At 33.9% G+C, this 15,030-nt stretch overlaps 1 protein-coding gene across 3 annotated transcripts in view; it reads right to left on the bottom strand.

Moving 5' to 3' along the window:
* Positions 1 to 15,030, bottom strand: part of USP34 (ubiquitin specific peptidase 34) — a 249,085-nt gene that overhangs the window by 112,167 nt on the left and 121,888 nt on the right. For all 3 annotated transcript variants that reach the window (XM_042981450.1, XM_042981449.1, XM_042981451.1), the window contains 3 exons: positions 10,183 to 10,272; positions 7,626 to 7,721; positions 2,433 to 2,515 (listed from right to left, as the gene is read on the bottom strand). In XM_042981450.1, the coding sequence (XP_042837384.1) occupies positions 2,433 to 2,515; positions 7,626 to 7,721; positions 10,183 to 10,272 (269 nt within the window). The remainder of the gene's footprint in view (positions 1 to 2,432; positions 2,516 to 7,625; positions 7,722 to 10,182; positions 10,273 to 15,030) is intronic.

Below are 15,030 nucleotides of genomic sequence, written 5' to 3' on the forward strand. Positions count from 1 at the left end.
ATGGTACATACAATGTTTTAGTCCTAATTCAATGTACTAGAAGCACCACTATATGCAAAAATATCAAGGAGATATTTTATAGCATTTTATAAAAATTATCTTACAAGAGATTTCACACAATTTATGCTTTCAAAGGCAAAATATAAGTAATACGGACATACCATTGTATTACAATAAACATGATTAAGGTGAGGTAATCCTCAAAGCTGAGGAGTCAGTTCTAAGGTTTAAGGGTTAACAGTGCACACACATCATGTTTAAAGATCATTCTGTGCACATAGAAGAGAAACAATAAATATCAATGAGCATTATTTTTTGGAAACTATGGGGAAAAAAAGGATCTGTATGATGAATAAAGCAAAATGTAATTGACTGCCTAAAAAAGAAAACAGCAACATGTCAGGGTATTCAATTAGCTGGGAAGCCAATGTAATGAAATGAAATCTGTGTGGTACTTTGACCCAAGTATTAAATGATTCCAAAGTCTGGCAGGAAGAAGGCAAAAGAAAGGCTCAGAACCAAAAAGAAGGTATTATAAGCAATCACATATATGAATGTGGATAAAGGAGAAAATCTGAAAGGGTAGAATAAAAGCATCACAGGGATTTTTAAAGTATATCATAAAGGGTTCCAAAGCCTGGGTTGCTCCCGAATCAGAAAGGATGGGAAAATACGGTACAATCATAAGAAACCTCTTTCTTGGGAAAAGTAGATGAGATCCAGAACAGAAAAAAAAGGCTTCAGAAAATATTTACCTAGTAGCAGTATCAGTCTACAGAATCTGATCAGAAAATAGGTATCTATCAGTTTCTCACATAACCATACAGGTTGAAGAATTTATACCCCTGGGAGACAATATTAAAAAATAACAACAAAAAATCCAGAACCAACTTTAGTATCTAATTTAAAATACATTCAATAATTAAGAAGAAAAGAGTTGTAAAAAAAAAAAAAAAAGCCAAAAAACAAAAAAACAGTATCCAGGTTAATTACAGTAAACTATATGATAAAACAGAAGTGTATTCATAAATGACTGAAATCACCAATTCACATTCAATAGGCAATGCATAAGATTTTACTAAATTTTTTTAAGAAAGTAGATATTGGTATATTAAATCAGTATTCACTCACTGAATATAACTTTGGAATAACTATATCATCCCTGAAAGGAACTGTGCCAATAAGAGAAGAACAATTAATCATATGGGAGAACTGAAGTCTTCGCTTTGATTCTACCTCAACAGTAGCTGTTTTAAGACTATACACAAAGAATCTACACCACGCTCCCTGAGATGGGAAGAGCAAAATAAATAATTCATTATTCAAATACTGGTAAGAGTAGTGAATGGCTTCCAGTGAGAATCTATACTAAATAAACATGAAACTTAAAGGTCATATGAAATTATTTTTGCGGACAGTATCTGTCTTGGTCTGACTTATCCATGTATAAGATTGGTTTTTTATATTTTACATTATTTATTTCTTGTATATCGTCAGTCATAATGGGTATGATAAAAAACCTAATAATATGAAACAAAAGCTTCCTATCAAAAACAGGTGTCTTCATTTTATAATCTTGTGGTATCATTTTAGTGGCATTTGTTACAAAGAGCTTAACTTGAAGAAATTAAACAGTAAAATAAGCAGTGTATCTCAAGCATAGATGTGGACGTTAAGAGAGCCATAATGACACCTCTCAGCTAGCAAAACACTTTGTAACAGTTTGACCATATTAACCATAGCTAAAGAAAGGGAATGTCCTAACCCAAGTATGGGTTGGTTTGGGTTGACATGGACACACAGAAAGAGTGTGGACGGTGAAAAATAACACAATCTGTCTAGCAAGAGAAAACGAGCTCTGGCCAAAATAAATCAAGCTTCCTCTTCTCTTCTGAGAACATTTAGCATGTGGATTTAGATATGATCCACACCCTGAATTTACCAGGCTAATTTTTAAGATTAATTTTTAATGAAATTGAATTTGAGATTAATCTAAATAAAAGGAAGGTCTTCTAAATGTCTCTATCACCCATGAAGCCAAGCAAATTTGGGTAAGATTACCTCTAATAATAATACATAGACAGTGGCTGTTTCTAACTAGAGTGAAAGAAGGATTCTACAATTAAAAGAAATAAAAATACAGATACTCCTAAACACAGTATCTTCTCCTACCCTAAATATCTTGTTCTTGAGATGAGTTGTTTATCCACTGAGAAACTGGCATTTTCAGAGACAGAAGCAAAAATGTGTCAGGGTCATGCTCATATTGCCATACATACTGAGGACATTTGGTATTAAGAATATGAATTAATATTAATTAATCACTACAGAAACCTAAAGGCATGAGCACATTTAACTCTACTCTTCCAAGAGTCAATACAGACCTAAAAACTGATTAAAAGACTGATTAAAAGACTGATTAAAAAGCTTACTGAAATGATCAGGTGATCCCAGAGTTGAAAACACACAAGTCAAGAACTGAAGTCGAACTTGAACTTCGGCACTATGGCTGTACCTATATTTAAAAAGTCATTAAAATAATTAACTGAAAGATCCTACTTCTTAATTATTTTTAAAGATTTAATGGCCCTAATCTTAAATTATACCGAAGAAGTAAAACTCCACTTTTGTATCATAATTATTAAATATTTTAGTTACACTTGACCCTTGAACAACATGGGGTTTAGGGGTGCCAAACCCCATGCAGGTAAAAATCTGTATGTAACTTTTGACTTCCCAAAAACTTAAACGCTAATACCTTACTGGTAATCAGAAGCCTTGCTGGTAACATACACAGTTGATCAACACATAGTTTGTATGTTATATATGTATTATTATATACTATATTCTTACAATAAAATTAGCTAGAAAAAAATGTTACTATGAAAACTGTAAGAGAAAATACACATACAGTACTATATTTATCAAAAAAATCTGCATGTAAGTGGACACATGCAGTTAAAACCCGTGTTGTTCAAAGGTCAACTGTATATAACTTTGGTTATACAAAAAAAAGTCATAAAGCCAAATGGTATGTTTGAGATTTATGTTATTTAATAAATTATAAAAATCTGCAAACATTAGAAAACATACTTTTAAATTAGATGAGAAAGTTTGTAAGAATGTAACAGTGGAACAAAAGAAATACGCCATTTTGAAATTATGCAATATGCACATAGATTAGAATAGTTAAATAAAAAACTGCATCTCCATCTAAAAATTGCATGTTTCATTATCACTGTCCCGCCAGTGATAACACTATATTCCTTAAACAAGAAATGCTTAACGAGTATCAGTTCCATAAATCCAGTTCATAAAGAATGCAGCTAATACAAAATTGGCATTTTTGAATGTTACCTCAAATGTAAATGATTATAATTCATGTGCACAAAATCAATGCTTAATGTAAGAATTGGAGGCTTGTTAAGTTGGTGATTTCACATGGTTCTCTGGGAATTCAGTTTGTAAGCATATGCAAAGAAACAGTATTTTAAGAAGCAAATGTTGGTCTGTGAGGGAGGAAGGGTGGGTAGAAGATGCTTCTGAAGCAGTAGTCAGGGGCCAAACTGTGGCCAGCCTGAAATATCAAACAGAAGAATGTGGTATTATTCTGGATGGAAAAGGAGGTCGCAGAAGGGTGTTGGAGGGGAGAGAGGACTGACATCAGGTTTGCATTTTAGGATTCCTTTACCAACCCTGAGAACTGTGGTAATACAATGCTCTAATTCCCACAGGCATCTGAGCACCCAATCAATGAAACTAAATCAATCATGAGGGGATTTATTTACTTATTTATCAATAAATTTATTTATTTATAAATTTATATCCAAGTTAGCATATAGTACAGTAATGATTTCGGGAGTAGATTCCGATGATTCATCCCCTATATATAATACCCAGTGCTCATCCCAACAACTGTCTTCCTTAATGTGCCTTACCCATTTAGCCCATCCCCCCAAATCAATCATGAGTTCTTCTCTCTCTGTTACAAATCAAAGGCTGGTTGTGGATGAACTGTCCAAACTGCTTTGCCAACAAACAGCAGCAACCAGTCTGAGCCCTGATCTATATCCCAGGTTATAGAGAGTCAAAGAGCTTAAATCAATTTCCTATCACCTTCAAATAAGTGCAAAATTTTAAAAGCTTCCCAAATTAGCTGGTTTCAAAATATCCTACATTCACCGTTGAAGTTTAAAGTTAAGGTTTTCTAAGGTTTAAAGATTAAGTTTGGTGGATATACCTTTGCTGTTCCTTACTGTCCCATGTTAATGTTGGCAAAGAAAAGATCAACTTTTGTGTCATTATTGCCACAGTGCCCTTTGTGAAGATGAAAGTACATGTGGCAAGATGGCTGGGTGGGGAGGAGGGAATACAGTAAGCAACTCACAGACCAGAATGCCATCCAGATAAAATTCAAGAACAGCTCATAACAGCTCTCAACCTTCTACTAAAAAGGACAGATTTGATAGCAGAAGGCTTGGAGTACAGGTTCAAATTCGAGTTGTATCATCCATCAGTTCTGTGATTTTAAGTAAGTTACCATACTTCTCTGAGCCTGAGTCTGGGGGGGGGGCATTGGTCACAGACATAAAGGGGAAATGAAGTCTTGTCCTGTACAAAGTGTTTTCATTTCCTGAATACTTCCTTCTTCTATACATACAACTCAGAGTAACGGACCCAGAACCCTAGAAGGCATGGACCCAGTCCCTTTGTCCTCTCTTCTTCAGGTTCCATAGTAGAGCCACTGGCTCCACACTTCAAAGGACTCTGTCTGCTCTGTCAGGGTCTCACTGGCTACTGATATCGCCAGCAGGAAATTTCTTGAAATGCAAAACAAAGATAGTATTAATACAGAAATCTTCTCATGGGCATGTCCATGGCTTCTGACATTACAGGAAATATAGGACAAAAATAATCTCCCTAATGGCATGAAACTTTAGCAGCAAACTAATACCTTAAAAAAAAAAAATTGTAGCCTCAATATTGATGCAGATAGATTTTCTCGAGAGGCCACTGGATTTGAGAAATATGTAACATGTCTATTTGGGAAAGCTTTCATACCACAAGAATCTTTTCATCCTAGGTGACCATCTTAGTAGTAGGAATGCTACTAATCCTAATTGCCTACCTCAATTGCCTACTAAAATTCCTACTGAACAATTAGAAAATAATGGGCCACAAACTCAAGAGGTCAGTATGCTTTAACAAAGGGTAGCAAATGTACAACTCTGTTCTACAGCCTGATGGAACAAGGGAGTTCTATCAAAACAGGCCAGATAACATCTCTCTATGGTTTTATTCTCCTTAAGATGCCAGGCAACAAGGCAGACTGGAGGATTGGAAGGATACTGTGTACCCTAAGTATAAAACTCATCTCCAGAGAGCACCACTCCACTATTTACCTTTTTCACCACAAAAGCAATGCTTATATGATGATCTACCTATCATTCCACTAACAAAGTGAGCAACTTCCCTGTACACAATGCTATGAACTAATAAGACTTAGACCTGTGTTTATTTTTTGGCACTTAATGTTGGACCTTCTCTTTCTGAGGATGATTCACCTATGTCTTGTCTTCCACACGCCTTTCTTAAGCCTCCCATCCCTGCTCTTCAAGCCCACAGGCTTATAGCTGTGGTGAAAGTTCTTTTGTAACTTAGCATTTTTCTACTGACAAGTAACTTGAATTCTGTCTCCTAAAGATGCTCAAGATGTGGGTCATGTGTGGTTTTATTTCTGCTTCTTGTTGTTCTTGTGGTTTTTACAGATCTATGGAGATGCTCAGATTCAGGAAACCATGATTATTTTCAACCTCTGCTTCAAGAAGAATTAAAAGGAAGATACAGACTATGAAGAACACTTAGAATTTTAATAGCACTTAAAGACATGCATCTTGTGTAGAGATAACTTTGTAAACAAAGCTATAGAATAAATTTAAGGAGGTATTTCAGAAATAATTTGACAGGCTTATAGAATAGGATGTCTAAAAAAAAAAAATCACTGAGTAATAAAACAGGAAACATTGGTTGAGTTTAGATTTTAGAGTGCCAAAAATACTAGGCTGAAGAAACTGGAAATTTATTTTTTATACGGTGAAGAATCTAGATGAGGGTAAAGGGCAACTTTGTCTGTTTTATACCATAGTTTGTTTTAGTCAGGTAACTATACTTTATAGATAACCTATGTGCCAGGTGCAACTTACTAAATTATTTCATTTAATTCTTAAAAAAACTCATGAGGTAAATAATTCGAGTCTATTAGGGAGGGAACTAATCAAAATAATGTCAAAACAATACACTCATAATCTAAACTCAGGTCTGTATGATTTAAAAGCCCAGGTACTTTCTTCCAGTACTGTATTACATTCCTAATAAAATAAGGATAAGGAATTAATGAGCATAGGGGAGAATGAGGCAAGAAGCCTGATCCAGAGGTTGGAAAATAGGCCTGGAACAGTGTCTGTGGGAATGTCAACTTGTGAAAAGACATGGGATATATTTTAGCACTAAAATAACTAGACAATGACGACAGTTATAATGCAGAACTCAAGAATATTAGAGAAAGCAGACTATTCCAGTATTTATAAAATGTATTTATGAAATGAATTATAACCTTGGTGCCACTATTTATAAAATGTGTGACCTTGGGCAAGTTACTTATCATCTCATAGCTTAAATGTTCTCATTTTTAAAATGAGTCTGCCTACCTCAAATGAGTTGTTGCATATCGTGAAGTTAATACTTAAATGGTATCTGGCACATAGTAAACATCAATGAACACTGCTATTTTTATCATCATCATCTCTCATGTTTGGAAATGACAGAGCAACACGAACAACAACAAAAAAGGCCCCAAAGTCTCCAAGTGTCAGGTGACTGAGAGGATGGTGGGACTCTGAAGGACATAGTAAAATCTGGAAACAGAATGGATTTATGGGGAAAAATAATTCAATTTTGGAGGTAAGTACGCCTTAAAGGTGAATGAATTTTCTGAACAGTCTGCTCAGTTTTCATCTATGTGGAAGTCTTCTACATCAATATTTTCTCAATAAATACTAATGCTAGCTGATATTGACATTAAACTGGTTTTCTCAACTTAGCCATCAATCTCCACCAATTGACTAATAAGCAGAAGCCTTCTGAATTTTACGTTTCCTTCTCGGCAGACATGTCCCTGTAAGAAGCTTTAAATACCATTATACCACTGAACCATTTCTACCAATTCTTATCCAAAGTCACATAATGATGAAATATTTTAAAATTTCAGCATCAATGCCCTAATATAGTAACACAAGGATATTGCTGATGGTGGGGGAGGGGGGCGGGGAGTTAATTTTTAATTCCTGAAAACAATGACTTTGAACAGAACTAAACAGTGAAGGTTAATCAACCCCCAAAAGTTATACAACCTACATGTCCCTAAGGGTAAAAATTATAGAAATAACGTTATAAAATTCTCCAACTAAAACAAAAAAGAGCCTTTCTTTCTCTTAAAATTTTTACAACTAAAATTTTCATCACATTTATTTACTATATGAAAGAAAAGGAATAAAAGTACTGGGACATTATCTTTCAGAGAAAAGACAATCAGTATTTAAACATAACTAACCTAGTTAAATACTTACAGTGCATGTTTTTGTCTTCCTTCTCTTACAGCTTGAATATAGTATACCAAATTATCAAAGAAAAGCTTCATCATGTTCAGTTCTTTTTCTGCCCACCTGTCCCAAACGAAAGCAAAAGTAATTTTAAAGGCATAGGGGAAGAGAATAAATCTATTCTAGGAAAGAAAAAAATATAGATCTAAAAATTCTTCTAATTACCAAAAATTTACAGGTTCTATTTATATTTAAACTGTGAAAGATACAAAGCAATAGGTCTTAATTTTTATGAATTAAAATGTCATTATTGTTTTTTTTTAATTGTTTTTTTTTATTTTTATTATTTTTTTTATACATTTTAATTTATTTTTGAGACAGAGAGAGACAGAGCATGAAGCGGGGAGGGTCACAGAGAGAGGGAGACACAGAATCTGAAACAGGCTCCAGGCTCTGAGCTGTCAGCACAGAGCCCGACGCAGGGCTCAAACTCACGGACTGTGAGATCATGACCTGAGCCGAAGTCGGACACTCAACCGACCAAGCCACCCAGGCGCCCCCATTATTGTTTTTTAATCTCAAAATATTCAATCTCTATGAAGAGGATAAAATGTCTGACAAGTGTTAATTATAAATGACTAATGTGAGTTAATATTAAAAAAAAGTAGGATTCAGTCCATACAAGAATGGACTATGTGCCTTGGTCATTATTTAGAATTTAGCAGAATGCCTGGCATAGAGTACACATACAACATAACCTTACTAAGTCACTTGATTTTTCTTTGTTATTGTGGAGTATTTGTTAAAAAAAAAAAAAAAATCAGGTATTAAACTCCAAAATAACCTACAAACACTAGAATAAAAAAAGAAAAGTGATAAATACAATCACAGAGCCCAGGGTCCACAGCATCCGTAACTAACAGAATGCATTTCACATAATACTACCAATGTATCTGCTAAAATGTACGGAAGTATTAAAATTCCAAAACTTCTGATAAAATTTACATATTTTTGCCATAGCCCTCTTTTCAAAATAAGTTACTCTCGCCTTTACAATCCCTTGATGAAGGTGAAGTTAACACAGAAAACATCCAGTAAGCCTCAGGTTTGAAACCAGTTCCAATACACTTGCAGCATGGCTTTGGGCAAGTAACCTAAGCTTTTGAAGTCTGTTTGCTGGTTACCCGAAGATTTACTAAGTGGATAAGGAATAACAATTTCCAATTGTAAAATATGGGCCATAAGAATTTAAGAGATAATATATACCAAATGTTGAGTGCTGCTGCACATAAATTCACAGGATTTTTTTTGTTATTATTGCTGCCAACTAACCCCAGGAGCTCAGAGTTCTTTTTAAGTGATCCATTGAAGATGTAGGATCCAGTCTTCAGGAGGGAAACCCTGTGAAATGCCATCAACTGAGCTTATTTACAATTAATTTAAGGACTAGGCTAAAAGGGTTAACTCTATACACTTAGGTTCAGGTACCTGTTAAGTAACTGACCATACAAAGTTTCCCACTTCTGTAAGATGTAATTCTTTGTTATTCCTTAATATACATCTCTTCAAATGACATCTCAAATATGTCACCAACTTACCCAGGTTAGCTACAAGTAAAATCCCTTTTAATACATCAGAATTCTATCATTCAACCATTTAAAAACTATTCGAAGAGTCAATGAAACTAGATTCACATTCTTCTTATACTTAAAGTATGCGAAATGCTTTTCCCTATGCCTCTGTTAAGTTTTTGAAAGACCTTCCCTATACTTACAAATTAAATTGTCACTAGAGTCATAATATTAACTAAAAGTAGAGGATTTTTTTTTTTTTTAATAGAGGTTCAGGTTAAATAGATCTCATTTAAAAGAGCAAAAAACAGCAAGGGCTTTGAGGGCTTCATCCTATTTAGAACTACCATGAAGTCTTAAGAATTTTTCTAAATGATATTCACTTTGAAAGCAAACAAGTGCTGTTAACAGCTAATCTTAGATGTGAGAAGAAATTAGGTAAAAAGTTATCTTATTTGACCTCAAAAATGAATCCCTCAATAGATTTTTCCTAAAATCTAAATGTCCCTGAAATCTCTCCAAAAGTCTATTTTGAATAAAGCAAATAAACACATTCTTACAGATTAATGAAATTCCTGTTAGCCAACTTTCTCAAGAATATTACCAAAGCTTGGACTAATTTCACATCAAACTACTTACCCTTGAAAACATTCTTTAACATTCATTAATCCTAAATTCTCTGTAAATGTGAAAGAGTAACAGGGTGGTGTCGAAATTATCCCTAACATGATGTAGTGTCTATAATCAATTCCTAGTAATGAGAAAAATAAAAGGCACCCTACGTTGTTTATTTTAGTGTGTCTCTTGTTTCAGGAGTCCTTTACTTTGGCAGATATACTACAAAACTTCACCCTAAAATTAGAGCACTACTTGCTACAGGATTTTTCTTAAACTACAAAGAAAACAAAAGTCAGATTTTCTTCCTGATAGTAATAAAATCTCCATGGGACTTTGATGACTATGATAATCAAACAAATTTTAAATGAATACTTTTGTTTCTTTTATTTACTTACATTGTAATCCAATGTGTATCATAACTGCTTCCAAACTGCTGAAAAGTACCAAACAATTTTGGAAGAAGACGAAGTGAAATTACTACTGATCTGAAACAGCAAAAACAGGTATTTATAGGATAAAACAATTTTAGATACTATTGCTAATTCTAGCTTTTTACAGAAATACAGCTATTAAAAATCTTAAATACAAAAGGACTTTAATGAACTTTACATTATAACTATATTTCTTATATAACATTGAAAAAATTTTCCTTAAAGTTTAAATTTATTTTATACAGTAGGGCAAGAAACCCATTTTAAAATCCCAATCTAAAATAAAGTAAAATACACTATAAATACCTGAGCAGAAAAACAAATGAAGAGCATTTAAAAATAAAGAATACTTTCATGAACAAAAAAAAAAAAAAAATTAAGAAGTCATGGGTACTTCTGAGAACTTAATCAAGGAAAATAGGGACGAGCAGCGTAAGTAAGTTACCTAGAACAGGGCTTCTCAAAATTTAATGTGCGCTGATTCACCTGGAATTTTGTTAAAATGCAAATTCTGATTGGCAGGTCTGAGGTAAGAAATTCTGCATTTCCTTTTTTTAAAATTTATTTTTACTTTTTTGTTACATTTATTTATTTTTGAGAGACAGAGCACAAGTCAGGGAGGGGCAGAGAAAGAAGGAGACAGATAATCCAAAGCAGGCTCCAGGCTTGAGCTGTCAGCACAGCCTGATGTGGGGATCGAACCCAATAACCGTGAGATCATGACCTGAGCCAAAGTCGGATGCTCAACTGACTGAGTCACCTAAGCGCCCCGGAAATTCTGCATTTCTAACCTCCCAAGTGATACTCAAACTGGTTTGTGAACCACATTCTGAGCAGCAAGAATATAGAGAGCATTTTTTAAACTATGCAAATTATCCTTTTCTCCTTAATTCTCACTTAGTATGATCTGCACCCAAGTTGAAAATCACTGCATTATGAGCCATGTTAACAATGGAAACAAACCATATACCTCAAGTATGAAGGAGCAAAAAACGGATTATGAAATCACTCTACAACTTTAAGTAGATCTGAGAGTGTTTATCTTCTGAAAGAAAGGGGTACAGGGAAGATAGAGATGCACACATCCCAGAAGTCTCAATAGGCAAGGAGGTCGGCTGCATGAGCCTTAAAAGAAGCAGGACAAACTCCAATGATATAGTGAATTTTTTTTAAGGCTTATCTTACTTCATGAAAAAAATTTTAAAAAGAGCAAAGTATGCCATATAAGTTAAGTTCCCCAAAATGCCTACTCTTTTTGAGAAGAGTACCAAGAAAATCAGAGTGTAGGGCTGCACTTCAGAATGGAAGAGAAACATGGTAAATACCAAGTAGGAGAAATTAGAAAAGAAAACTTCCTGTTTCTTTTTTTTTTTTTTTTTTTTTTTAGTTAGTTAGTTTTTGTTTTAAGTAGGCTCCATGACCAACATGGGGCTTGAACTCACAACCTGGCTCTACGACTCACAACCTGGATCACGACTCTGGCTCTACCAACAGAGCCAGCCAGATACCCCAAACACTTCTTGTTTCTGAATAAAAACCCAAAATTGGAGAAATGCATTATCTTTTTGCATTACATTGGGAGTACAAAGCCGTGTGTGATCTGACCCATTTCTCTTATCAGTCTAACGGAATTTCCTTCCAATTTTCCTCTTTATTATCCCTAGTGCACAACTCCTTCCCTGGCTTTATTCAAGTTTCCTCAACTGTCAACAGAGGATGAACCCTCAACACTCTTCCACTGCCCAAGGAAACCTCTTTATTCCTTCCCAATTTTCTTTCATTCATCATCACCTAACGAATAATCCCTTATTTAATGTGTCTACCACTACTATGTGCTTGATGAGAGCAATGACTGTCTTATTCATTTAAAAACCCTGCGTATGGTGCACAATGAATATAGATTATCTAAAATAATGATCTAGCAAAGAACTTAAAGGCAAGATTTTCAAGGAAGGAGGAAGAGCAAGTGTAAAATACTAATACAGTCATGAAGGATGAGGACAGAAAAAAAATACCAACAGATGACGAAAGAAACAGCATATTAATAGAATGTTAAAGGATCAAAACCACACTGGTACAGATTAAGGAGTACATAATTGAGTCATGGAGACAGTAAGTGACTAATATCCACTAAGTGTCAAGTAAATATTCTTTAAATATTTAAAAACATTTAAATATTTAAGTGTGTTTTTTAACATTAAACTTTTTAATATTTTTCAACAAGTTGCACAATAATGATAATTGGAAAAATGGACCATGGAGAATCAGGAGCAATCAATTTTAGATTTTTTATCTAAAAGCTCTTGACAAAATTTTAGAAAAATTAAGATATAAAAAAATAGAATGAAAAGATACATATTAACTTGACCTGAGGTTTTATAAGCATAAAATCAGTAAGAGATATCACAAAGAAAAAAAAATTTCAGTCTGATTACAGACTGAAAATTAACATAGCTACAAAATTTTCATCTAAAATCACAAAAGCAAATTTCAAAATTGTTTGCCCAGTGATTTTAACAATGGTTTTGAAATACAAAGAAACAAAATCTAGAAAGAGATATATCTTACTTTATGAAGACATTGACAAGTCTTATAGTGTGCAATAGGTATATATTTTCTGAAAATCTTATTATTTCTTGCAGTCAATGGTGTTAAAGGTTTAGACTGTTTAAATTTACTTTCCAAATTTTTTACAATAAACATGTTTTCATTTCATGAAATGTAATGTTGCTTGACAATAATGCATAGGGAGCCAGGGGTTGAGTGGATACTGGTTTAGATGAGTGGATGGATAATGGTATGGTTCATATAACTGAATAACCAAAAATAGGAGTGCAGAAAAATAGGACAATTTATAAACTGTGAGTTATCAGGGAGAGATTACATTTTATAGGACTAAAACATTTCTTTAAAAGTTGATCAGGGTGCCTGGGTGACTCAGTCAGTGGAGTGTGTGACTTTCACTCAGGTCATGATCTTGTGGCTTGCATTGGGCTCTGTGCTGACAGTTCGGAGGCTGGAGCCTGCTGTGAATTCTTGGTCTCCCTCTTTCTCTACCCCTCCCTCGCTCACGCTCTGTCTCACTCAAAGATAAACATTAAAAAAATTTTTTTTAATTTCCTAAGAACATAAAATACATACATTTAAAGCACTATTAATAGTTTCTAAGAAATGACCAAATCTGGATCAAATGATCTGAATAATCCCAAAATAATACTTTTTATTTAAACTGCTAAATTTAAAAGGAAAAAATGATATAAAGTGATTACAGACTGAACATTATTAACATAGTTACAAAATCAGAGAAGACAATTTGGTGATGATAATAATTTATATTTCAATGTTAAAATTTTGTCACAAGATATACACCAACCTGTACAATTAAAATTATACTGTAGATTTTTTCCTGTAACAACTACATGCTAAACTGACTTATCAACTTTTTTGCCCAGTTTTGATTGGTGATATGCTTACAAAACTTAACATAAAAAAAAGGACTGTTATATTTAAACCTACATTTCACAATTTCTTCTAAGGGTGAAAATTTCAAATACCAAAACACAATCATAAGCAACAATGTGTTTAAGGATAAAATGGTTCAACGATCCAGAGTAACAAGATACTAATTTTAGACTTAATAAAAGATGTTTTACCCTAAAATGCCCTAGCTCTTTGCTTCAATCCAAGAGTTACTGCTGTTACCAGAAGCTTATTACTAGGCAACAGTATGATATTCCTGTAATTACCACCAATAAAATATTATGTTGCCTTAGCAGAATGAACACGTTTGCTGATGTTATTCACAAAGTTATGCTTGAATGATTTTTTCCTAATCCTGGACTACATGTTTTAAGACTGATGCATTCTACAAAATTATTTTTCAGTCATTATAAATTATAGTATATACCAAAAGTTGACATGAAATGTTATATGTAATATAGTCTTTATAGAGGAGAAAACAAAAGTAGTATATAGTACCATCCATTTGTTAATTATACAAACCTTTATTTATATAAACAGGGCCCCTGATACATGATCACTTTACTAAAGACATCTTTTGTACACAAAGGCAAAAATTTTAAGCATATGTGATAAAGTACATACACAGGATCAAGAATAGCATAGGAGACAGAATTCCAGTCTCAATTCAATTCTTGGGAGGACACAAATCTTCAGGGGGTGCCTAGGTACAGGAAATGCCTTCTAATAAACATAAAAAACCAAAGGGGCTGATTACAACCCAACCCCTAAATCCATCCTACTCAATGGACAGCAGTCTTATCTCACCCAGCCTTGGAGACAAGCCTGAAAAGAAATGGACTTTTCATTGTGGGAGGTACCATCTGCCTCACGCTCTCACTTTATGAAAACATTCTGCAAAGCAGTCTACTGTGTGTTTCTGTAACTTTTAACTTCCTGCACTCTTGAAATGTTCTTCTGTGTCTTATAAAACAATCTGCCTGAGGCTAAATGTGCACAAAGCACACACATGCTGCATATCAGAGACTAGGCAAGGCATCTAAAAAAAGTGTTTACAATGGTTCCATATAAATGGTAGAATTATGGGCGATTTATAGAAGGCTTTAATTTTCTTTTTCAGATCTCTATGCTTCCTGAGAATAGGCCCATATTACTGTTCAAAAAAAAAAGCTAAGTTTATTTTTTTAATGTTTATTTAATGTTTTATAGTTGAGAGAGCGAGCGAGTGCACACATGTGGACAAGCAAGAATCCCAAGTAGGCTCCATGATGTCAGTGCAGGGCCCAATGCAAGGCTCAATCCCACAAACGATAAGATCACGACCTGAGCCAA

Source organism: Panthera tigris, chromosome A3 (assembly GCF_018350195.1).
Source record: "Panthera tigris isolate Pti1 chromosome A3, P.tigris_Pti1_mat1.1, whole genome shotgun sequence".
NCBI lineage: Eukaryota > Metazoa > Chordata > Mammalia > Carnivora > Felidae > Panthera > Panthera tigris.